The 27,083-nt window shown below is 35.2% G+C and overlaps 1 protein-coding gene across 1 annotated transcript in view; it reads right to left on the bottom strand.

The window, feature by feature from the left end:
* CSMD1 (CUB and Sushi multiple domains 1) overlaps positions 1-27,083 on the bottom strand; it is a 1,211,070-nt gene that overhangs the window by 20,238 nt on the left and 1,163,749 nt on the right. The window contains exons 55-65 of the mRNA XM_040599137.1: positions 25,343-25,531; positions 22,058-22,231; positions 17,967-18,149; positions 13,139-13,315; positions 11,999-12,178; positions 10,494-10,667; positions 9,396-9,569; positions 6,877-6,950; positions 3,673-3,784; positions 2,415-2,594; positions 643-687 (exon numbers count right to left, since the gene is read on the bottom strand). Of these exons, the coding sequence (XP_040455071.1) occupies positions 643-687; positions 2,415-2,594; positions 3,673-3,784; positions 6,877-6,950; positions 9,396-9,569; positions 10,494-10,667; positions 11,999-12,178; positions 13,139-13,315; positions 17,967-18,149; positions 22,058-22,231; positions 25,343-25,531 (1,662 nt within the window). The remainder of the gene's footprint in view (positions 1-642; positions 688-2,414; positions 2,595-3,672; positions 3,785-6,876; positions 6,951-9,395; positions 9,570-10,493; positions 10,668-11,998; positions 12,179-13,138; positions 13,316-17,966; positions 18,150-22,057; positions 22,232-25,342; positions 25,532-27,083) is intronic.

The raw sequence follows: 27,083 nt of genomic DNA, 5'->3' as shown, positions 1-27,083 counted from the left end.
AGAAGATCTACATCAAGGATTTTTCAGATGTATTTGTATATTTTGTCATTGGCAGGAGAAAAAGTTTAATTCCATACATGCTCATTTGGAGGCACAGAAGAGCAGCAGTAATATTTCCCTGCTGGTGGTGGTCCACACAGTTTATGAAATCCTGTCTTAGAATACCTTGAGACTTTCCATGAAATGAAGGTCATCAAAATTTCCAAAACTGTTTTTTAGGGTATTTTTAGTGGTGTCTTATACCACTGGCAATGTACAAGGCAGACCTCTGACTGAACTCAACCCCTGCAGTTATAGTTTACACCCATTATAAGGCTCTCCATTATAGCAATCTCTCTGATATAAAGCTACATCAGCTCTGGGGTTTCCATATGTATAAGTTACCTTTTTGGCTTGATGGGGGTTTTTGTGCAATTTGCAAAATTGGTACTGTAGAAATTAAAAAAAAATATTTGGGAAAGAATTTCATGGAATAACTTTTACATGGCACCTGTTGTTATGAAAGATATCAAGATTTATATTCCTTCGGAATGAGTAATAAATATTTATGTTAAATATTTTAAATAGTTTTATTATCCATAACAGTCTAGGGTGTAAATCAATTTAATTTATTTAGATCTAAAACTCTTCTTGTATACAAACCTGGAGTTTTAGTTATTGTTTCATTAACTTCTCTCACTCCTTTACCTACAAGTAAAAAGACAAATTATCATTTTCATGAACATATTTCTTTGGTTGTTTGTTTTGTTGTTGTTTTTTTTTTTAAAAAAAAGAATGTTAAAACAATGCCTGATGGATGCAATCATCTCTTATTCAATAGAACCATATTTAAAACATAAATAACTGTTTTTCAATACTTTAAATGTTCAAACCTATACACTTACACAAAACTATCAGAAAATAATTTAGGTAAACAACATTATTACTGTTGAAAGTTGTTTGGCTAGCCAAGCATTTCATACCTTTAGGCCTAAAATTTTTATATCAGTCCCAGTGCTATAAAAGAGAGCCTTATAGAGGGGACAAATATTGTATCTAATTATGAATAATAGTATATGAACTATAGTAAAAATTGTTTTAATAAAGATTTATACATTTATGACACAAACCAGCAAAAGCCAGATAGATGGATTAAGATGACAGGATCAGATATCATGGGAAAGGATCACAACTGGCACCATTTCTGGTACACTCAGCAGAGTTATGTCCATTGACCCCAGATCAAGTTCTGTCATCATATCATTAGCCACTTTAAAAAGGCTACAGTCCCATTGGGAGATTTGGCCTTGTGTGTGTTTTATCTTTCGGAGCAGAAATTCGCTGGCTGATCAAAGGCTAAGAAAGCAGAAAAAGTGCACTCAAGAAAAATTATACCTGAAGACTGTAAGTCAATTAAAAAAAAATAATTCTTTCTTATAGAAACCTTCTCTATATTTTATCTTTAATTTGAAAAAAAAAGGAAATTAACAAAAAGCATTCAAGATCATTTATCTCAAATTATTAGTTACATAGAACAATTTAGGTTGGAAAAGAGCTTTAAGATCATTAAGTCCAACCATATAGTGTCCATGAAAAATCCTGTTTAGGGAACTAGAATAAGATAAATATTTATGTGTTGATCGTAAGTTTTAACAAAGTTGAAACAAAAAGTCTACTACATTAATGAAAAATCAAGTATTTCCCAAACAAATCTATTTATCATTCTTTGACATATTGCAATTAAAAATAATGTTTCAAACATCTTTCCCATGGCATCTGATTATTTTTCATTTATTCATACTCTAAATATAATTTTGTTTTCTTTTTCTGAACCAGGAACTTATAGTCATGTTTATATGCATGCGAACAGCGAATTTAGCCCTCATAACTATATACTTAGGGTTACTCTAGCAAAACTATATTAAATTTACATGGATATAAATCAGAATGCAAAGATGTATTTATTTTAATTTATTGTTCTTTTTATTTTATATTTTCTTAGACAAAAAGCATACCTGAATGAATCTAAAAGCCAACCTGTGAAATAACTTTTTTTTGTTCCTAATAGAGAATTATACATTAAACACTGAATAAAATGAAATGCTCTTTGAATCTGAGACATAAAGATAAGTACAGTTAAAAGAAATATTTTATATTGCTTAGGGTTTTTTTTTTTTGCTGTTGTTAGGGGTAAATTTATGTATGTGTACCCGTGCATTTACACACACGTACCCCCTTCTTTTCCTCCATGTGTTTTAGATGCTATGTTCACTTTGATTTCTTTTCTGTTTCTTTCACAACGTAAAAGCTGTTGTGTCACATGCGTCTTTAAATAGTAAATAGCAAAAAACAATCCTACTATATAAAATAAAAATGCCAAGGAAAATGAAATCCAACCAAGTAGGGCACAACATATCAATTGAATAATGACTTACTTTTACAAATAGGTGATTTTCCTGTCCATTTCATATCTGGCTTACATGTCCGATGCTCTGATCCACCAGCAAGAAAAAATCCTGGCTGACAGGTGTACACCAAAGTATATCCTAAAGTAGGAAGATCTATTGCTTTCACATCTACATGTGCCGGTGTCTCTGGCTGCCTGCAAGCGTGAGCTGCAAAGGGGGTTTTAGAGTTAGAAGAAGTGGTAGTAAAGTTTCCATAGAATCAGAGCATGTAACTTGAAACAAATGCATACCAACTTACTCCCTTTCATTATGTAAACTTTGTACAACTTTTAGAAATGTCATGGTTATCACTTGTAAAAGTAACACTCTGAACATACAGTTTTATTATTGTGGGAAGATGGAACTGATACTATCACATATTTTTAAACAATACACCAAAATTAAATGACAATAGCAAACAGAAGAGTTAAAATGTATTGTATTGTACATGGTGCAATGATTGGTCCTGTGAGTTATTGTACTGTCACAGCTTCAAGCATTGCTTCTACTCAATGTTTTGAAAATTACAGAGTAGTTATTGTGCTAAATAAATTAATTATAAATTTCAACGGAAATAAAGGTCCCATAGGAAGGTTTTGTCATAGTACACTGTTAATAGATAAGGTTGCTTAGTATACTTCCTTTTCTGTGCTCCATGGTGTTCATTTATAACAACCCAAAGATAATCTGAAAAAGGATAAGATTCTAAGGTCATTCTAATTAATTACATTTAGCTTTTGAGTGTATTTTAATACAATATTTATTTGATGTCCTCCAACCACACAGAGCTGTAAAATACAATAATCATTTGCATACCCATGCATAGCCCAGAAAAGATGAATTTTGCTGAGTTCTAGTTTATGATTTACAAAATACTAGCCAACAAATAGCCCCATGCATACTTGAGGCCACTTTCTGCTCTCTATTAATCCAGCAGACACAAAAAACCTAGATCAATTTAAAGCAGCTAATGCAGTAATGGGGACAGACTTTTTTGAGTAAAACTCGTAAGAATTATTGTGAATTTCATGGGGAAAAAAAATCTGATAAATCTTCCTTCAAATTAATATCCCAAATACATCTTTGGTCTTAGAATAGGAAACAAAAAAACATTTTAAAATATCATTTTAAATAAAGTTTACTTTTTTCTAGCATACAATTTACTATGAATTTCCACATGTATCACTTTGTAACTCTATTAAAATTTCACAGTATTATAATTCATTAGATAAGAAACCAGACTTACGTATGCATTCAGACTGTATGCCACTCCAAGTTAAGTTAGCAAGACAAGAACGGGTGGTAGATCCCTGAATATGATAACCTTTTCTGCATCTGAAAAAGACTGTGCTCCCAACCTAAGATCAAAACAGAATATTAGATAAAAGAGGTATCCATCACACATAGTCAGATATCAAGATGGTGATAAGCTACTAGAGAGATTTTTTTCAAAAATAAAAATGTCCTCTTTTTAAAGTTTCTAGTGTTAAACTTTTTTCTTTTTTTAATGTACTGAAAAGTTTGAAAAATTGATCTTTTGTCACTTTATTTGAAAGCAGTAAGTAGAAAAATATTGACAAGGCTTTGCACATGGAAAAGAATGACACTTAAAACATTTCAGCTTATTAGTTTGTCAATGTGACAGAAGCAAACTAAATGACTGAGATGTCTCTCTTTCCTGTACGTCACTGCATATATTTCAACACAACTTGACTATAAAGTCTCTTTCAAAGATTTCTCATTGTGTGACTTGACTGAAAATGCTTTGAAGAAGAAAAAGGAAAAAGAAAAAACTATGAAGAACTGTTCCATCTACAAACAAATTCACCAGAGAAAACCTGAGCCCACAATTCCTTACACTGCACTTGTACTATAAACTACCTAAGTTTTACTCAAGATATTCAACTAGCAGAGCAGTGTTACAGAAAGCCTTCTTATGGTCAACTGTGATATGACATTTCTCAGAAGAAAAGGTAAAGTAACAGAAAACTTTCTTTAGATTTCCACTGAAAATAGAAAAGCATGAAAACTGGATACAAAATTGCACGTGATGAAGAGTTTTCATAACATATGAGAGAGAGATTGTGTGGAAAGTTCTACTAAAACAGACTTACTGATGGTAGTGACGAAAGTAACCAGAATACAACTCCAGGCCAAGATATTTAAGGATGCAAGGCTGATCAGTAAAGCGTTGCTTTCACTTTGGATAAAACATCTTGGCAATAAATATGATCAGATTAAATGGGGGGAAAATAAACCCACCAAAATTAATATTATTTGAAATTATATGACTTATTAATAAAGTAATATATCACATGGAAAAATGCAAGTAGGTTGCAAATGAGTAGTGACCAATTCATATTAGTAAAATAGCTTGCAGACATATAAATGCAGTTTGCTCTACACTGCAAATGTCACAGAAGAACTCCAATGGACATTAAAAATAGGCAGGTATCTTCAGAAGTGGCTACCTGTTAACTATATACTCTGTTCCATAGAAACAGATTATCATGATAGAAGTTCAGCAAATGCAACACCAGTTCTTCCTGAAGTGGCTTGGGAAATTCACTGGCATTTTTAAAGGTCAAATTACTGATACGGTTTTGTAGACTTATCTCTTTATAACTATTTTAAAACATTTTCATCTCTCTGCCCTGCCAAAGAGACACAGCATGTCTGTAGTAGAGAGTAGAACACAGTATGGCTGGTCTTTACTCTGTCATCTTGCTTCTTGTGAGATTACCAATTCTGGTATCAGTAAGTAACGATGAGCTGCAAATCTTTCCTCACTGTTCCAAAACACCAAGCAAAAAAATAATGTCTAGGTTCAAGGTAGTTACAGTTACAATTTCTTTCTCATTTTACAGGTAAAACTAAAAATGAAAGTAGTGCATCCTTTGTGTAATACCTGGATTAAAAACATTGGAGGCATTCCTAACAGTCACAGTGCAGTGAATAAGAGAAGGGACAAAATGAACAGGACAAGACAGGATGCTGGTAGGTAGGGGAAAAACCTTCAAAGGTCTGTCTTCTGCCTGTCATCACACCTTTCTATAATAAGGAAAGGATGTGAAAACCTGGTTTATAGAAGCTTGGCTAAGTTAAACACACAAGAAGCCCCACTAATCAAATATGGAAAAAAAGAAAATAAATCTACACCACTAGTAATTGGAGAGAAGTTTCTATCTTGTACCAGATAGTGATCTGACAGTAAGAGCACGTACTTGAGAAAGACTAAATACAGAACAGATGAAGACCTGCCTCCAGAGCTGGACGATAAGAGAAGATGACCCTTCATGTTCAACGGATGTCAGAACAGTGAATCCACCAGTACAATTCTGGTATTAAAGACAACTTGTGAGGCTGCTAAAAGGGGGGGGAAGAAAAAAACCTAACCCTCTGATCAAATTAGGTGCAAAGTTTAGTATAATTTTTGATGTGATGATGGGGACACGTACAGGGTCAAGATGAGACAGCAGACAGGCGACTGCACCTATTACCAGAAGAACCACTTTAGGGGTGAGGCAACAAGATGTGGTTGGGGGAGAGGGGCCTTGGAATTTATGAACCAGGCAGGAGCATGAGTGAAGCAAAGAGCTGACAGCCACAGCAATGACAGCACAATTGCAGGAGAGGGAGGGTACCAATAACCAGAGGAACTTACAGAAAGGACTTTCTGAAAATCAGTTCTACTACCTTGATCATAATACCAACACTGCCTGCCCTTTGTTCAGAAATAAGCAGGAAAACCAAACAGAACATATTCTATTTTCCAATAACAAATATTTATACCTGAAGAATCTATCCACATGAGGCTAATCAATCCATATAATGACTGTGGATTGGTCAGTGTTGCATCTACTTTTATTTCCTCAGTCAGTTTTCTGACTGTCACTTAGTAAGCTAATAACCTGTGAGGAATTCGGAAACTAGAGAAAAGACATTCACCACAGAGAACTGAGGATCCAACACATAGAATAATTTTATCTTCTCTGACTGAATAAAATGTAACATGAATTGTTAATTTAGTAAAGCCACTTGCTGACTTCTTTGTCACGGACTATGTGGCCTTTGCATCAGACAGGTCTTTGGTTGTTTGATATTTACTAACTATTCATCAATATATGAAAGAATTATGATTGTAAAGCAAAGTAATTATATCATGTCATATCATATTCGGTAATCAATTTTTAAAGTCATCCCAACTGAAGCCTCCTAAAGGATTGAATGCATGATATATGGCAATATTAAAAGTTCTTTCTTTAAGCTCTATGTAAAAAAAACCCACCACCCAATAAAAACTTGGAATGAAGCATAAGTGTATGTTTAAAAGGAGTGGAAATTTCCTAAGGTTTACATCAAACATTTAGGTCTACAGATAATTTCATATATTCATAATTATTAAATGCATCTTCATTTTAGAGAGCTAATAGACAAAAGAAAGAATTACCTCATAACCTCTTGAACTGTTTTGTATTCCAAAATGTGGAGTACCAGGGTCTGTACATGTATTGTGAGCTGGATCTAACGTAAAATTTGAAACATGATAGATATTATTACGGTATGGAAATAATACTCTAAAACTGTTTGCAAAGATTTAGTAATTTCATTGATATCTAGTGATGACAATGATTGAATTTTTAATGGAGTGTGTGTATTTCTATATATTAAATTTATATTTACAATTAAATTTCCAAAATAATTACAGCACTTTGTTTCAGTACATTGCCATTATTTAAGGATAATTTTTGCAGGTATCTTTGGCAGTGTAGAATTTGGAGTTAGGATTGCATTAATTTTTGCTAAGCTTATGCTTTTAAACCTTTTTGAATACATAGTATATCCCACTATTCACAATGCAGATAGAACATATAGGGAAATCTTTTTCTTCTCTTCTTTCCCAATGAACAGCTTAATGATTAAGTTAGATTTCTAACAAAACCCCAAACCCAAAACAAAAACCAAACCCAAAATCAACTTGCTTTCTTATACCAAGTAAAATAATTCTTTGATGGACATTTTTTCTATGTCACCAAGAAAACTTAAGTTTCAAATGGATTGCTACGTCAGTTGTTGCTGGAGAATGAAAAGACAGTCGTCGTCCTCCCCCCAGAAAAAGATACGCCAACAGAGTGTAACTAATTATCTGATCATCAGTTTCGTGAGTGTAATTTAAAGCAGCCTGAAACTATTTTTGTTTCAGCAATGTCCACTTCACATTCTAATGGTGTATTTTCTTTGGTGTTGCTCAGTCACATCCACCAAGTAGACAGTACAGGACTTGATCTGAGGGATCTTCCTGTATTATGTGATTCCCTCTTGGCAACTAAGCCTGCTTTTGTGCTGACACTGCATTACAAATAACACAACTTGGGACTACATTTCATCTGTAACCATTTTTAGTTTTCTTTAGAGGGGAAAATTGAACTTATCATATACAATAATTTAATATGTGATCTCACTCTTGGTCAACTTCCATTTTCAGTGTTGACCATCAGCAGAACATAGCAATTCAACCAGACTGATATTTACCAAAGGTTTCAAAAGTTAGGTATATGTTGATGTGTGAGAATAAAAAACAAGCACACTCCCAACCTTGAGCTGCTTGAACAGTTCAAGAACTTTTACAAATTATCATCAGCTGGAATGCCATTCCTAATAAGACCCATGAAGCTTAATTGACTTTTAAAGATATGTCTTATCTGAAGAAACAGTGGGGAAAAAAGGAAGAATTCTCAAAGTATTTTAGGGAAATTATCAACCTCTAGAAACAGAAAAGCTTGCCATCATTTGTCATCATATAGTATTTCTAGGTGTAGTTCTAGGTATTGTTCACTGATCTTAACTTTCAAATTGCTTAATGATGGTATCTAAATATTTCAGATGGTCTACTATTCTTTTTACAATAACATAAACACTGTGCTGTAAAATAAAAGTTTATGTCTTTGACATAGTATTTTTCATCTCCTTCTATATAATATTATGTAAAATATAAATAGAAATATCATTATGATATTTTCAAATTTAATTCTTCACAATAGACCTGAGATTTAGCTTCTGTAAACCTTCTTGCCTCTGTTACAAAACATAGATGTAAGATATATTGCCCAGTTCATAAAAATTGTGGACAAAAGGAGTTTTGAATTTGTATCAAAGAACTGTATTCAGTGTTAATGTCTTAATTCACAAATACAGGCTGCTTTCAATAAACTTGCTTACATCTTTTCCCAGAATGCCCACCCCAGCTCTTCCACATAGCTAATATCTCCTCCAGAGCAAAATATATAAATGGGCTACAATCTATATTTGAATGTGTGTGTTTAGAAATATAAATGAGGATTTTTTTGTATTATAACACACAAAATAATTTTCTCTAGCAAGTCACCCCAATTGATGGATGAAATGCTGATGTCTGTGGGCATTACAGGTGTCCAGCATTTCTCTGTTAGTCTGATTACGTAAGATGCTAAAAGCCTATCACTTGCACATTAGCAAGGAGAAACTAATAGTACTTGGCAGTTCATTGGGATTTCCAAAGATCACACCCAGAACATTTCATACTTTTGAGCTGTACAAGCCACTTCCACAAAGTCCAAAAAGCTTTCTGATTTAGGATTGATTCTGACAAATACTTTTAACTCTGCAGTGACAGAATCTGGCCCTTAAGCTGCCCAAGTCTTCTGTGCATCTAAAAGATTCTAAAAATAGATAGAACAAATGTATGCACTTGCGCTTAGTGACATTCTGCATTTCCAGCAGACAAGCAATCATGTACATTTACAAATTACTTCATATGTGATTGTGTTTATACTAGCATTTTTATATTCAAAACATAACCATATTTCTGTTTATTTTTATATTACACAGACATTTCCTATATTTGGAAACCTAATTGCTAGATTTATGGTAGTGTAGTAGTTTATCGAGAATATTCTCAGCACAAACAGCATAAGTAGTGGTAGTTATTACCAATGCATGTTGGCTGAATTCCACTCCAAGTACCATCTGCTTGACAGAATCTTCTTGAAGACCCTATAAGAATAAAAGGTGGTCTGCACTGAAAGCTAACTTCAGATCTGTAGGTGAAACTTTTTCCATTGAGGCGTCCTTCTGCTGGAGTACCAGGATCACCACAGTACACAGCTAATACATAAAAAAGGAAAGAAAACAAAACTATTAGAAAGTGCACATGCTTCATCTGAAGTATTCTATATTGTTTTATGTGCAAGTCAGGCATACTGAGTGCCATTGCTATGTTCATTTAACTGTGTAGGATTCTAGCTCAGATAAATTCTTGTCAGCAATTTAAAATTAATTGTCACTGTTATTGTTATTATAAGCATAAAACTTAACCTGGAAAAATAGACTTTTAAATTGAGACAAATGCTGATTAGAATTTGGATTACAAAGTAATCTTAAAGTAGACAGCGCTATATGGTAATGCTTCAAAGCGTATCCAGTTTTCACATCAGTCACCCTCAGATGTGTAGGCTGGAAATTTTTGCCCTAATTAAGTAAAAGGAAAAATGTTTGTCAGAGTCCTGACAAGATTTCAAGAACTGAAAGAGATGCGTTGACAGATTTAGAGGAAGTTGAAAAACAAAACCAAACAAAATATGAGGGTATGTACTTGCTTTCAAGAAAGAAAAAAGAATTTTTTAAGGAGAGCAAGGCTATGATCTTATGGGTTAGGATATTTGTTTTCACCTGTTAATGGAAATGGAAACGGAAAGAAAAAAAGGAGAAGTGTAAAGGAAAATTTTAACCTGGCTCACCACAAGCCAAATTCAGAACATTCAAAAAGATTATCAGTGAGGGGAATGATGATCACTCCAACCAGGTAGTAAGAGATGGAGATTACTTTTGGGGAAAGGAAGAAGACAAATGGGCACAACCACTCAATTTCACAAGGTATGCTTTTTGGAAGAAGAAGGGAGAATCCTGCAGTAGACCACATATTACCTCATCTAGCTAAGTCCTTTTTAAACCGTGATAAACTGACTGTAGGCCAAGAGAACTGATTGTAATTTTGGTGAAGCCCGACACAACTGTTCCCTGAAAACTTACGCAAACATTGTGGGATGTCTCCCCGCCAAACTCCTCGACCCTCACAGGAGAGAATAGCTGTGTTAGATAGCTGATAGCCTTCTGCACAGCTGTAACTGACACTGGCACCCCAGCGATAATCGGATCCTTCCACTTTCCCATAGAGTACTGGTGGAGGGGGGCCACAGGTAATAGCTGTGTCACAAAAAGAAAGTTGTTATTTCAGGGCTTTATAGGGTTTAGGAAAATGCAGCATAATATCTACTCATACTTTTGAGAGAAAAAATACAATTTATTCTGTTCAGTTCCAACAAAGCATTCCTGTGTTGAAAAAGCAGCCTATAATAGACAGAAAACCAATTTAAATACAAAAATACCACCTCTAGGTTCAGGAAGTCCCTGAGCTGTAGGCTGCTGGAAGCCGGAAGAATATATAGCTTACCTAGCTCTGATCTCTTCCCTGCATATTCATTACTGATCATTGTTGGCAACAGGCTACTGAGCTAGGTTAAAGTTTCCAATAAATATGATATATTTCAATATATATGTTTCTATGATTCTGCAGTTCTAAGTATTCACACTTAATTTTAAACTAATTTTGCGGCACTATTTAAGGCCCTCAGCATCACTTTGTTCACACATTATCACTTTGTTCATTCACCTGCTCATTTTCTAAGGCTTTCAGCACACAATGGACATTGACTTTACTGGCAATTAGTGGCTAAGACTAAAAATACCGTTTCCAGATTCTTAAAGAGTGCCTAAAATGACGAAATCTGGAATGACCAAGTTTACATTTACACATCAATTCTTTCAACAAAAAGCATGAGCATAAAATCATTCAGCCAGTGATTTTTACAAGAGAAGATGCAGTCAGTTGAACTTATACGCCAAAATTTAATTAGTAGGCTAGACTTAAACATTATTTTAAAGCTGTGCTAGATGAGTTGGCAGTCTAGTCCTTTTATAAGCATAAGATGCCCTAGGCGGTTAAATTTATTTTCTGAGCTGCTGTAGTAGTGCTAACAATGTTCATCAGGCTGCCTTATTTGCCTTTCAGCCTCATTCCCATTATGACCTTTATGTTAGGACTTGTAATCAGCTATTAGTGAAGCATCTTTTTTGGCTATTTGTGATGACTACACCACTGCAACAAGGAAATCTTTTATAGAAAGGATCTCTTTACAGAATTTTGGACATCTAATCCAAGGTAAAGGGCCAAAAAGGAAAATAAGTACTTTGTTCCTAGCATTTTTAACGGAGCACTATGATAGTCTTAACTGCAGAGTGATTTATTTGTACTGCAGTTATTCATGTCACTATTCTGACTGATATTATACTGCAACATATGTGCAAAATAAATACAAATGTTACACAAATACTTATCTAAACATCTTTGTGGAATTTGCATGACAATTGTCCCAGAACAAGCTTTGATTTTTTTTTATAAATACAGACACTGATTACCGAATTAAACATATCGTATTAAAACAGTATTTGTAAACTATTTAAGTTCAAAAGCACACCTTTGCATATTGGTTTACTCTGGTTCCAAGTGCTGTCTTTTATACAACGCATGGTAGACGAACCGGCAGGCTCCATCAAGTATCCTGGATTGCATTGGTAGCTGACTGTCTTATTAAAGGTAAAATCATTTCCAAACTGAATGCCATTTGCTAATGCACCTGGATCTCCACAGCTGATCACTAGTGAGGAAAAGAAAAAAAAGGATTTTTTTTCAATAAACATGTAATGAAACACTGAACTATGTATAGCTGATGTCCTTTTTTCAGTGTACAAAACAAGAAAAATTTTGATCAATATATATCACATAAAACCAAAAACATAATCTTTAATTTTTAGCTAAAAACTCGTATTTTTGAAGCACTGCAATAGCGTGGGCCAAATATTGTATTCTTTAAATACACCAGTGTAAGCTGGTATACCCTACTGCTACTGCAGACTGTTAAGTTAGTAGTAGTTTTGACAGGACTTTTCCTTCCTTCACACTGGGATCTTGGTCACATTATGCCTAATGTTGATGGTGCAAGGCAATTCCAGCAGAGTTATGAAATTCCTCTCTCTTTTGTGTATCACTGTACTGAGGTACTGTGGGTCTGCCCATGTCAGTAAGGCCACTGGTCCTGCAGCATTCGTCTGCTCCCTGCTTGCTTTCCCTGACAGAGCATCCTGATCTCACTGCTCCCTGATTCTTGGTCCTTAGCAGAATGGTTATCAGTCAGACCTGACTCATTTGGCTCATGATAAAAACTAGCACAGTAATGTACCCAATTAGGTAAAATCTGATTTAGAAGTACCAGAACTTCATCTTCTGTGCATAAGCAGAAAAAAAAAAAAAAAAGAAAAAAAAAAAAAAGAAACTGTATAGGAACATCTATTCTTAGGAATAACGTTTTTTCAATGTTGACATTCATGAATTAAACACATACAATAAAGTTACATATATATCCATCTTAAAAAGATGGTTCTGGAAACATCTAGCATGTATTAAAATAGCACATACCTTTAGATACATAAAATATTCATGTATTATAAGACAGATGAATGGCAGGGAAATGTGTTACCTAATAAAATAATCATTTTCAGTAGGAAGCCTGGATGACTTACTACTTTAAAGCTATAGAGGAAAAAAGTTTATTTCTGACCTGTGCAGTCTGGAGCAGTGCCAGTCCATGTCCCATTAGCAGTACAATGTCTAGTAGTTAGCCCTGAAGTTTTGTAACCTTCCCAGCAGGCATAAATGACTGAGCTGGAGAATAATATTCCATCAGTGTATATTATCATGCCATTGGCTGGGGTTCCAGGGTTCCCACAAGATACAGCTGTAAAGAAAAGTTTTTAACAAAATATCAGTATTTCCATCCATGACAGCTGACTAACTAGGGGGAAAAAAAAAAAAAGTCAATAGCCCATCTTTTAACAAAGCTATAGCAAGTTCCGCTAAGAAAATGTTTAATAGGTATATTCTTGAGCATATTCTATATGCTCGTGTACCCAAGTCAGGCCACTGAAGAACATCAAAACGACCAGCAGGTGGATGAGGCTGCTAGGATTGGAGTGGTTCGGGTAGATTTCAGTTGGTAACATAGGAGTAAAGTATGTATAGCTTGGTGGGTCCATGACACCTCAGGCCCAACACACAGATGCGCCCATGACCATGTACACTATTGCACAGCTTATCCATGAATGTGAAACATGCACTGCAATTAAGCAAGCCAAGCGGTTAAAGCCTCTCTGGTATGGTGGACAATGGCTAAAATATAAATATGAGGAGGCCTGGCAGATTGATTATATCACACTCCCACAAACCTGCCAAGGCAAGCGACACGTGCTTACAGTGGTGGAAACAACCACTGGATGGCTGGAAACATATCCTGTGCCCCATGTCACTGCCTGGAACACTGTCTTGGGCCTTGAAAAGCAAGTCTTACAGTGACATGCTACCCCAGAAAGGACTGAATCTGACAACGGGACTCATTTCCACAACAGCCTCAGAGACACCTGGACCAAAGAGCATGGCATTGAGTGGGTATATCACACCACCTATCATGCACCAGCCTCTGGGAAAATCAGACAATGTAATGGACTGTTAAAGACTACACTGAGAGCAATGGGTGCTGCGACTTTCAAACACTGGAATACACATTTAGCAAAAGCCACCTGGTTAGTCAACACTAGAGGATCTGCCATCCAAGATGGCCCCGCCCAATCAAAGCTTTTATGTACTGCAGTGGGGGATAAAGTTCCTGTAGTGCACCTTAAAAATATGCTGGGGAAAACAGTCTGGGTTATTCATGCCTCAGGTAAAGTCAAACTCATTCGTGGGATTGCTTTTGCTCAAGGACCTGGGTGTACTTCGTGGGTAATGTGGAAGGATGGGGAATTTCAATGTGTGCCTCAAGGGGATTTGATTTTGGATGAAAATAGCCAATGAATCAAACTGTGTGATGTTAACTGCTATATAACATTGTATATTGTCACTTCTATATGCCCAGGAGTGCACTGGGCACCTTGTGGCACCTGTCTCTGCCATTCTGTATTTGAAGATCTGAACCTGACTCTCTTCTGACTGCCATATCAACGAAGAACAAACTTTAATGAAACCAGATCAACACAGCAGTGATGGAACCAGAACTGACTTCAAGATGCAACAGTCCAACACCTCACAATATCTTTCCTGCATTAAAAGACTGTTATGACCAATGGAGCCCAAAGTCATGGATTAAATGAACTCAATAGTCCTTAGACTAAGTGAATGATACCTGTGTGTTTATATCAAAAAACAGGGAAGGTGATGATGTATCCAAAAGTGTAGCATGATGTGAATGGCATGGAATAAGGGTGTGTGTGGGGATATTGTCTTGGTTTTGGCTGGGATAGAGTTTTGTTCGGGTTTTTTTTCTTTTTTTTTTCTTTTTTTTTTTCCTCAGTAGCTGGTACAATGCTGTGTTTTGGATTTTTGGATTTAGGATGAGAATAATGTTGATAACATACTGCTGCTTCTAGTTGTTGCTAAGTAGTGTTTATACTAAGTCAAGGACTTTTCCGTTGCTTGGGACCTGCCAGTGAGAAGGCTGTGAGGGAACACAGCCAGGACAGCTGACTCAAACTAGGCAAAGGGTATTGTATACCATAGAATGTCATGCTGAATATATAAACTGGGGGGGGTTGGCCCATAGGCACCGATTGCTGCTCAGGGACTGGCTAGGCTTCAATCAGTGGGTGGTGAGCAATTGTACTGTACATCACTTGGGTTTCTTTCCTTCCCTTTGGACTTTATTGATCTCCCCTTCTCTGTCATCTTCTTCTTCTTCATCATCATCATCATCATCATTTCAATTATTGAATTGTTGTTATCTCAACCCTTGAGTTTTACCTTTTTTCTGATTCTGCTCCTCATCCTGGTAAGGAGGGAGGGAGGGAGAGAGCAGCTGTGTGGTACTTCATTGCCACTAAACTATGACACTATGAGCCCAGCCTCTCACTCACTGCCCCTTCTCAGTGGGAAGGATGACAAAGCTCATGGGTTGAGATAGACAGGGGAATTGCTTACCAATTACCATTGTGGGCAAAACAGACTCAACCTGGGGACAATTCCTTTAATTCATTGCTAATTTAAGTGCTTTCTATAGGGACAAAAAGACAAACATTAAAAAAACACCTTTCTTCTCTCTTTCCCAGGCTTAATTTCATTCTTTCATTTCAGGCTCCACTACCTGCTCTATGAGTGGTGCAGTGGGGACAGAGAACAGGGACCTACAGTCACTACACATTATTTTGTCTCTGCTGTTGTTTTCCTTAAAGAACTGGAGGAATTCCTGTGATAATCATACCCTGAACTGCATAAAAGAAAGCATGGTCAGCAGGTCGATGGAGATGATTCTCCCCCTCTATTCCACTCTCATGAGAGCCCACCTGGAGTACTGCATCCAGCTCTGGGGCTCCCAGCACAGGAAAGGCATGGACCTGTTACAGGGGGTTCAACGGAGGGTCACAAAAAAGATTAGAGGTCTGGAACACCTCTCCTCTGAAGAAAGTCTGAGAAAGCTGGTTGCTCAGCTTGGAGAAGAGAAGGCTTCTTGGAGACCTTATTGTGGCCTGTCAATACTTAAAGGGGGGTTATAAGAAAGATGGAGAGAGACTTTTAACCAAGGTCTGTAGTGAAAGAACAAGGGTAACAGTTTTAAACTGAAAGTGGGTAGATTTAGATTACATAAGGATGAAATTATTTACCATGCATGTGGTGATAGCCTGGAACAGGTTGCCCAGAGAAGCTGCGCGTGCCCCATCCCTGGAAGTGTTCAGGGTCAGGCTGGGTGGGGCTTTGAGCAACCTAATCCACTGGAATGTGCCCCTGGTCATGGCAGGGATGGTGGAATAGGTTATCTTTAAAGGTCCCTTTGAACCCAAACAATTCTATGATTCTGTGATAATACTAATAAAACAAATTAGAGACCATGTGCAGACACTGGACAAAGTACAACATTGAGATGAACTAGGAAAGCTTGGATGCATTCATTAAGGCTAAATATATCTATGGAATTTTTGTGAAGACAAGTCTGCAGATGCTTAGTTCAAATCTAACAATTATAGATTACAGGATTCATTAAAATAAACACAATTTGTCAATGAAAAATTACTCTGAGTATTACTGATGTTTGGAATAATACCTAAAAGACTTTGTTTTAATGAAGCTTTATTCACTTTTTATGTATAAAAATTTATTTTAAACTGAAGAGAAAAATTCAGTAGGTTGGAACTTGAACTTGTAGGGGTGAAAAGGTATTCCCTTCCTAATCCTTATTTATACTAAACAGGAAACAACTGAAGGAGAAGAGAAAAATTGAAGGAAAGGGTTTCTTCTCGGTTTATGTGTGGTGTTTTAATTTCTTCCTGAAAACAGAAGGTTGAAGCAAAATATAAAGAAACAAAAACCAGTGGTATTCCAAACACTGCTAATTGCCACTGAGTGTTGCTGTCCTACTAAGTGTCTTCATGCAAGGGAAGAAGAAAGGGCATTGTAAAACTTCAACTGTCTGCTGAAAAAACTGATTCTGTGCCCACTGCCATTTTCATACAGTTATGATGATATCTACACTGACAGAAGACTAGTCTGTACTGAAGAATACTGCAAAATAACAGTTGTTAGGTAAGGATACTGTGATAAAATGCCTAGGTGAAAAAATATAATGGATTTGTTAGAACTATTTTGTCCTATCTTCCATTTTGTCATTTAGTCTAGCAGACAACATATACAACCAAATCCATCAACTCCAGTCAATGAGAAAAAGCAACTTTTCAAACATTCTTGAAAAAAACGAAGTAATTTAAAAACTGAATCTAAAGTCTTTCATTACTGCTTTCCAATTCTGACAGTGCAAAAAGTGTAAAAATTCTTTATTATACTTTTATTCTAAAATGTGATTTCCAGAAATATTGACTGTTGCATTTTTTCTGAAAGAGCTAGCATAAAAATACTGTATCTTATAAAAACACAGTCTAACTTATGTGGAGAAATACACATTAATTTATACTTAGTTAAGTATACAATATTATTTTATCATCTGTTAAGTTCTTGATGCATAGACATTACATAGAAAGAGAAGATGAAAATATTTTGTTAGAAGATGGATGACAAATTTATTCGTCATTCCATTTTACTATCTTCTATCAGAAGCATTTGTAGAATTTTGCATTTAGCTCAGGTGTCTGTTCTCTATTTTCAGACTGAATGGTTGTTTAACCAGAATTATTTTCTCACAGTCTTATAAATATATAGTTCAAAATTTTACCAGTTTGGATTTAGGTTTTTGAGCAAAACACGAACTGCTTGCAAACTCTTTTATATCAATTTTATGCAGAGCAATATGAAAGCACATTTCTGGCACAGCATTTCTTTTTAATTAAAGAATAAAATGTCATTAGTAAATGTCATTCAATGGTGTTACAAATGCCAGTGTTATCAATACCTACCTTCACACACAGGCTGTATACCTGACCAGGAACCATTGAGCAGGCATGTTCGTTCTGCAGATCCTCTCAGCTGATAACCCATTTCACATGAGAAACGTAGCAGACTTTTTATTTTGAACTCATCCCCTAGTCTAGACCCATGGGCTGGTACTCCTGGATCATCGCAATAGCCAGGATTATTTCCTATAAAACACAATGGAGCAGAAATATTGGCAGAGACATTATGTGAAAACGTAGTGGTACTGAAGACACTATCTTGTAACTAGTACTACTAACTGCATCCAATGCAAGGGCATGAAAACAAAGCCAAAGATGAAAACAGCATGTCTTTTTATTCTGCTTCTTACCTCAGAACTATATAGACCTAAACATAGAATGTGATATAAATAAAAGATAAAATCTAATTGTGAACACAGGAAGCACCCCTGTTATTTTCTGTCAGTTCAACAAATTTGTTGTCTCTTCGACATAGTTTTCTGTACATTGTATTTTATAGTTCAACTTCTCTGCTAGTAATAACATCTAATAACAAAAATTAGATAACAGCAAGAGTGAAAAGAACCATATTTGAGTTTCTTAAGAAACATGTTTGAAATAACGTATACCCACAGGAGAGACTAAAGGGTACCTGTGCCTGTCAAGAATGAAAAGGACACCTCATAGTTTTCCTTATTTTTAAATTCCTATGCAAGTATTGGTTACAATTATAGAAGAGAAAGAAAGTGCTGCAAAACAGACCTCTCAACCATGTCCTCATACATCTGATGAACCAGTCAACTGCCTTATCAGATAAAGCAGCCACTACAGGAAATGCTACCAAAGAATGTCAAAGAGGTACGGTCTCAATATCAAAAAATTATTTTAAATTTTGGCATAAAATGTTATCTCTCCTAGATCCCTCTGTGCTTCATAGTGTGGGTCATAATTGTTTGTTCTTAATTTTTAAGTTACACATCTAGACTGAATTTCTATTAAAACTATGGTTCATGTTTTTTTTTCAAAATATGTGTAAATAATTTCATAGGTTGAAGTTTGTGTCTTCTTACATTATTTTTTCATCATAAGCATACCTCTCAGATGAAGGACAAAGGAATAACAATAGTAAGACATTGAGAAAACTCAAAATTTTATTTCAGAAATGAAAATTTTCTAAAGTCACAAAGTATGACTATGTGTGTGGCATAAGGTTTTCAGTATAGCAAGTTCAAGACAGACACTTTGGATACAATCATGCTTCCTCATAAAAGGACACCAAGACACAGTTCCTGAATTCAAGGCTAACTTGTGGGCTTTGGTTGTGTCCACTTTGCTTAGGCAAGCTTCTTCTAGGATAGACTGCCTTTGTCACCCTGCCCTGCAGAATTTGTACCAAGATTTTTTTGTCTGGATACATGCTTGTAAGCAGTGTGTCTTGAAGCCAGCTGGTAATTTCTGTCCATACCTATACCATTAAACTCACTCTCCAAAACAGAAAGGCTGGATCCTAAGTGGCTGCTGAGAATGATCTCCAGCACACTAACTTGTAAAGCATTTGAGCATTGTTTGATGGAATGCTAGTTGGGATGGGTCAAAACCATTCTGGGGACAATTCTAAGAGTACAATGGTCTCATAAGTACTGGCACCCATGACCTGTGCCCTGGCACTGTTCAATCAGCAGTCCAGATGTGGCCTCTGGATGCCATCTGTTTCTCTTAAGCCCAAGACATTACTATTTCATAGACTTTTTTGTCTGCTTAAAATGTGTGATATAACATGACGGCTGTGATTCACGCTATCACTGTGACATATTTACAGCATGAAACAGCTATGTGGCACGTACTTTAGCTTGTGAATACAAAGACTGCAGGAATTGTTCAGAGCAGAGGATCTATGATTCTAAAATTCTCACTTTCCTTTGGGACTTTGCTGAAGGAATTATTCCACATGAATGACCAAATTGTTTTTTCTTGGACATGCCTAGTTTTGCCTTGGAGAAACTTTAAACTGGAGCCATGCAAGTTTATAGCCAAAGGATACAGACAAAGGCAGTTACAGCATTATGAAGGTCTAGACCCTTTTTTATTTAGCAATGTAGAAGACTACATATCCATTACTGAAAAATGAGTGTGAGTCATCTTAAAAAACTCAACTATCACTTAACCCATAAGATACGTGTCCCATCACTGCAACAGTTCCCAGGTGACAACAAACCCTGAGATTACACTTATACCATCATTCATTCAAACATATATTAATACATAATAAAGAAATAAACCCCATGCAGAAACAGACTACAGGTTTCAAGTGTTGTATTGGGACTGTTTTTCATGTCCCTTTAGTATAAAATAATTAGCTGTCTCAGTTGTCCTGGGCACAATCAGTCTTTTCCTGACATTATGAATACAAAATATTCATACAGTTGTTGTTTTTTTAATGAAGTAACTTCCTGAGTACCTAACGTGAAAAGTGTAGCTACTTTAAGAAATCTAAACGTCTCAGAGGAATGAGACACCTTTTTAGGCTTTTTGTCTATTTGTTTTGGAGTTTTGGTTTGTTTTTTTAACTGAGATCACAGAGATAGATTTCTTGTTTTCCTAGTGAAACACCTTGCTCTCAAGATGTCATATGTTCAAACTTATATTAAATTCTGCTTCAGTAACAATGTTTTGGTTACACTAGACATGCATTCCCCATTATAGGAGATGACTACAGTGGTCTTTAATGTTTTAAAAATTATAAGTCTATAAAAATACTATCACATTCATGACTGATATCTGAAGAGTCTCAATTATTAGCAATTAAAATTTGTTTCCACTAGCAACAGAATTTCTCTTGTGGTGGAAAATGTTGGGTAACAGCACTAGAGGACTCTGACCTCAAAAATTTTAGTCTTGGTGCAATCTCATATCTGGTATTTTATACTGGATTGAAAGATGAAAGTGACATAGATGTTGGCTTAAGATAAGCAAGAAAAGGCCAGTTCTGTGGGGAAACTATACATGTGATTGTCTTGCAGAGATTCCTTTCAGGTCTAGGCATAGAAACAACGATGACAGTGAGATCTCATGGTGTAGTAAGACTCTAAGCAAAATCTTTCCTCCTTTAGCAGCAAAGAACAGAAAAGAAACAGTGATTAAAATTCACTTCCTTTCCTCAATGTTTCAAATTGTGCTTGGCATCTTTGCAGAATCAGCTCATGAATGGACCATTTTCAATGAACACTTATTACAGCTTTTTCAAAGTAGAGAATTTAAATACCTTACACCTATTTAAATTAGCTCAAATCTGAACTGAACGACATTGAATCAGATCAGCCCAACAGTAGACACATCCAAGAGCTGAGGGAAAGTTATAAGAAGGTTCTAGAATGTGGAATTACGGAATAATTTTCTCATTAGGAAATCTTCTTAAACATGTCAGGTATTTGTTTTCTTATATACCAAAGTGTGTAGACTTGCTTCCCTTACAGAACTTACTAATACACTGTGGATGTCCTTAGCAGCCAATTCTTGCCTGGGCTCTTCACTTCAATAAAACTGTGTAATATTTTATGCCTTCTTCTAAACTTGCATACTTAGACTAGAGGAGAACAAACTGTTCCTGCACTTCCTGACAGCACCGAAAACATTGCAGAGGTTGATGGCATTTGCACATTGTGGCACTAAGAAAGAGTGTTTCTTTAAGTGAAAAGAGGAACATAATGTATAAAGTTTACCATCTAGTACCTTATCTGTGGTGTTTTTTAATCAATATTTTCCTATGTGACAATCTTTGTTTACACAATTAATAAAAACAAGATTTAATACATGCATCCTTTATAAGCAGAACTCCATCAGGCTTTAAATAGTGTTTTTGGCTTCTATATACTGCAGTATACAACTCTAGCATCTAGATAATGAGTAAAGTTACAACGTAATGACAAAGAGAACAAGGCAATATAGGAGAATATTTCAATAAATGGCTATAATTCAGCTGAGTGTCTACTGGTGAAATTAAAACATACTTGGAGAAGAAACAAAATAAATATCTGACTGTAGACAAAAATTTGCTTGAGAATAGCCTTATTCATGTAATTACAAGGCAACACCCAGATGATGGTTGGCACAAGTACCTGAACAGTGAGGGAGAGTCCCACTCCAGTGGCTATCTTCTTGGCACTCCCTAGTAGAATTTCCTATGAGCCTTCGACCCGCTGTGCAAGAATAGTGAATTATGGAGCCATATGTAAATGTGTCTCCTGAAAGAACTGCATTGGCAGGTACCCCAGGATGTCCACAAGAAATGGCTAACAGAGGAAAGAACACAATATTATATTTTCATGGCACAGAAAAAAATCTATTATAATCTTTAAATTTAAGGCTGGTTCCACACAACATAAACTTCTGTTTGTATTTCAGCTCCTTCGTATCTTCATTTTTGCTGTTGCTATAGATGATTTACTGGTCATTTATAAGATTAAACATAAAACTACATGTAAAACTAACCCATCTATTTTGGCCTTTCCCTGAAAATATACAAAGCTGTCTTTCCTCATTCTTTTCTGTGCACTGTCCTTCCCTACAACTAATAGAGATTATTTCTGTTAAGCTTGGAAAAGAAGAAACCAAGTAAGTTTAATGTTGCAATGTGCTTACATATTAGAGAGATGAAAACAGTAATCAGCTTTATCATTTCTATAAAATAAGTAAATGCAGTTTAGGTAATATAAACAAAAAACTTCATCTGTAGTATTACTATAGCAATGTGTTGCACTAGGGTAAGCAAAAGGAAAATGAATTACTGATATTTTTTGTAAATTATGAATCATATTTATGCTTAAATTAATATGCACATTTTGAGAAAAAAATCAGATAAACAGTTTTGGTAGAGAATAACTAGTGAACAAGTAGTTCATATCTGTTACATGAGAAAACATAAGTCATCTTAAGGTGAAATAGAAATCAAATTCTGAATGCTTTTTGTGTAAATCTTAGATCATTCAGTAAAGAAAGAAAATCCAAAGAAAATAAATGTTGCATAACTTTAATAAACGGTCACTCAAACAGGCAACATTTGAACAGATCAGTTGAATTTGAGCAACTTTATGAGTTACTAGAATGAATGATCTATAGGTCAAATATATTTTTAGAAAAAAAGACTGTTATTCTCATGACTGTTATTCCTGACAGACATCAAAATTATGTCTGTTATATTGGATCCCATGATAATGTCAAACTGACTACAAAATGGATGTCTGCAAAAAGGTATGGTCCTGACCCCCACTCTTTCACTGCTGTGTGTTTCTCTTGCTTTCCTTGGGCTGGCTTAAACATTCGTGTAGCAAATGGTAAACCAAATCAGGACACTGTAGTCCCACAGAAAAAACAGCATTTAGTTTTCAGCCAGATTAGTTACCTTAATGAGGTTGATTCAGTGCTAGTCCTGCCACAATTATGGAAGGTGCTGCAGTGGGCAATCAGAGGTTTTGAAAGAAAATAATTTGTAGGTCACCTTAATGTGGCTGTAGTGCTGTGATTTGTAGTGAGCAGCATGAAATTTCCCCAGTTTATGAAGAAAAGAAGCAGCATCAATTTTTAAGCTATGCTACTCATAGGTATTGCCTTGCATAATAAAGGAGCAGTGTGTTTCTATTCTTGCACTCATGAACTAAATTGTTCACAGTAAATATAGTGTAACTTTAGGTTCAAAATTTACCTCACCTGCCTCTCCAAGCACTTTGCTCTATCACTGAAAGCAATCTTATATTTGAAAAAAAAAAAAAAAAAAAGAGATTATCACTGGTAACTTTTGAAAATTACATCTCTGTCATAGTACTTGAAAAGACTCCGAGTGACTTCATCTGTGAATAAACAAACATATCTTCCCCGTAGAAAGAGCCCTATTTATTTTACTGAGATTTTCTTAGGGGAAAGAATGTTAAAGGTCACCTTGTAATATTTAGGATTCATATAGTGTTTCAGTCCATAAGCAGCAAATTAGCATCAATTAATATAGCAGGTAATTGAGGAGGAATGTAGGCACCTTGCAGCTCATTTGAAAGTTCCCACAGCCTCAATCAATAGCCCCCAGGGCTAGGTCAGCAATTCCTGTTCTCAGGGAATGAACACCTATGACTTTCCTCAAGCTCTGCCTAAAACCAGAAAGCCATGTAAATAAATACTATCAAACTTCCAACACACTTGATGTGAAAAGAGGGGTAGCTATTCGAGGTGATTTAGATTCCCCATCCTCTTCTGCCCCTTGCATAAAGGAGTGTCCCTTTGCTCTGAAACCCCAGTTCTGAAAGTAGGAATGGGTCGTCGACAGAATTGGGCCACAGACTTTCATAATGTTTTTCCTAAGGTGTAGAAAATGAGGCACATGCTTGCATCAGGAAAATATTCTTGCCAAATTAACAATTTTATGCAGCTATTTTGTATGTAAAATGTTGTATTTTTCTTAATTATTTCATTATTGAAATATGAATAAACCTGGTTTTCTGATTGTAGCTCTTATTGACAGTTATTGGAAGTACAGACTGTTGTGAAAATCAAAACAAAACTGCTTCGGTCATGAGAATATTAAATACATAGTAGTCGGAAGAAAGCAAGCATAAAAAATAAATTCACTAACCTACTTACTTTTATTGATCTGATTATTAGTTTATACTTATAGACCAAACTAAATCATTTAGTAACCAATCACAAATCTGTAAAGCGAAAACTTTAAAATCATCTGATGTATTTGCAATTTAAAGTATACTTTCATTTCATTTACTATTTCCTATAATTGCATTGTAATTCAGAAATCTAATGTCAGAAAATTAATGATCACAGAAGAAAATTATCTCAATGGAAAATGAAAGTAAATCAAACATATTCTAAAGATCTGAAGCTCACTGAACTGATTATAGGAAACACAAGATCTCTCTGAGGAAAAAGTGATGGAGGAAGTATGACATTATGAAAAGACCCTGCTGAGCAAAATTTTCCTACATAAAAGTTCATAGATTCATTCTCGTATATATATTCCAATACCTCTGGGGAAAACAAACAAACAAACAAACGGGATAGGCATTAATGGTCTTAGACAATCAATTTAAATCATAACATATAGATAATAATTTTAGATTTCTGTTGCTGTTTTCAGATATCTTAACACTATACCAAAAGGGATATTAATCTTAACTTTCTGGCATTTGAAATAGCTCCATAGGACCCTCTAAACCCATTTTTAATAATGACAAGTTGCATGACATCTTGTCTTAATGTTTTTTTTATGAAGCTGTACAATTTGCAGTATGTTGACCCTAAAGTCCAGGTTTGTTCCTCAATAGACAGCTACGCTTTTTTTTGTCTATCAAGTCTAAAAGTAATGCAGCAGTTCTTAGTGTTAATACAACTGAATGAATACTTACACAAACATTTTGGTAGTGATCGATCCCATAAGCCATTAGCTTTACAGGTCAAAGCAGATGAGCCCAACAGATAAAAGCCCTTCTTGCAATGGTATGCCACACTTGTTCCGTACTTGAAACTTTCAGGATAATTCTGCTGTCCATGCCGAATTGCATTTTCCACAAAGCCAGGATCAGAACAGTTCACCACTGTAAGACAAACAGTTTTCATCACTGATGTAGAATAGAAAAGTCATAAATAAAATGTTAAGATGCGGGGAGGTTTGTTACTTCACTAGCAGCTCATGACTGTGGTCCATTTGATATCCTTTGTGGGTTTTATTTGACTTAAATATCAGATACACTGATTCTTAAGTCAGTCTAGATTTTTTGCTTTGGAAATAGTACTATGATTTTACTCCAGTTCTTGTAATAGTCTTGACATACAAGTGGTTTGAAGATAAAAGAGGAACTGGAGGAATTTTTTATCATTCTCTTGATAGGCTTAGTTTGATCTTCTATGTAATATTTATGTAAAGGAAGCCAAATTAAAATCAAGTCAGTACATAGTTTAAATAATATTTTATGAGTTTATTTTTTTATTTTTCTGTAAAAAGAAAAAATGCTTCCAACATTAACAAGACCATTTTCCAGCTATTAATGTGTAGAACAGAGAAAGGAAGATGGTGAAAAATCAAGCAATTGATAGTGGAGCAGGAGTGAGGGTAAGCACCAAAATGCAGTTAAAAACCTAAAATGTTTTGGGGTTTGTATAATGACTGTTTAGTTTTTAGAAAAGGTACATGTGCCCTCCCCAATCCTTTGTTTTATACTCTGCAGTGAACATGATGTTTTGTTAGTAGATTATTACTGACTGAGGTCTTCATTGCAGACTCCCAATTTTGCTGTCTATTCATCTGAAAGGTATCTGAAAAATCACAAATGTCTCCTCCACCCTGTCTTCACTGTAGGCATAATGGTATAAATTAAAAAAAACCACCTTAGATTATTAGTATTATAATTTACAGTTCATCAAACAATGACAGGAATCTACCTTTCAAATATACAATCTAGTTCAAATTCATTTTCTTGAAAAAGAAACCAGTGGAAAAGAGCAACAGTATTATCATCTTAGAGGTAAGACCCACAGAGTCCATACTTCATTCTGTCAGCTAAAAAGTATCATGAGTTTAAAGAAATATTAACATCCTAAAGTCTAATTTTGGGGCAAAAAACCCAGGTAAAATTATTTTAATTTCTCTTTCTTTTTAAAATGCACAACCTTAAAAGTATTAAATGCTCAAGATTTCAATCTTGCAATGGTTTCCATGCAAGCATATACCTAGGTGTAAAGAACGTCCCATATAAACCCAATTTTTTCCTTTATAAAAAGCATTTTAGAAGTAATATTTGGGGGGGAGAGGGGGAACATTCTTTAGCATGAAGTACACCTACTTTCCATCTACTGATTGCCACTAAAAACACTGAAAATAAAATTACACAGAAAAGCAGAATACATTTAAAAATATTAGGTATCACAATGACCTACATAAAGTATTAGTAAGACATTATCTAGACTGATGAAGAGAGATGGTTAATAGAAGAGATTTGTTGTGGGTTTTTTTCCTAAGTAGTAGTAAAGCTACAGAGTCTCCTAACTGAAATTACTCCTATTCTGTTTTATGCTGAATCCTATCAAATAATTCACCAGTTAAGTTACCTTTAGCTTTCTTTATAACAGTTTAGCTTATATTTCGTACTA

The sequence above is a fragment of the Falco naumanni genome, chromosome 6 (genome assembly GCF_017639655.2).
Source record: "Falco naumanni isolate bFalNau1 chromosome 6, bFalNau1.pat, whole genome shotgun sequence".
In the NCBI taxonomy this organism is placed as follows: Eukaryota; Metazoa; Chordata; class Aves; order Falconiformes; family Falconidae; genus Falco; species Falco naumanni.
Note: the sequence above shows the minus strand (reverse complement) of the source record. Positions and strands in the feature narration are given on the sequence as shown.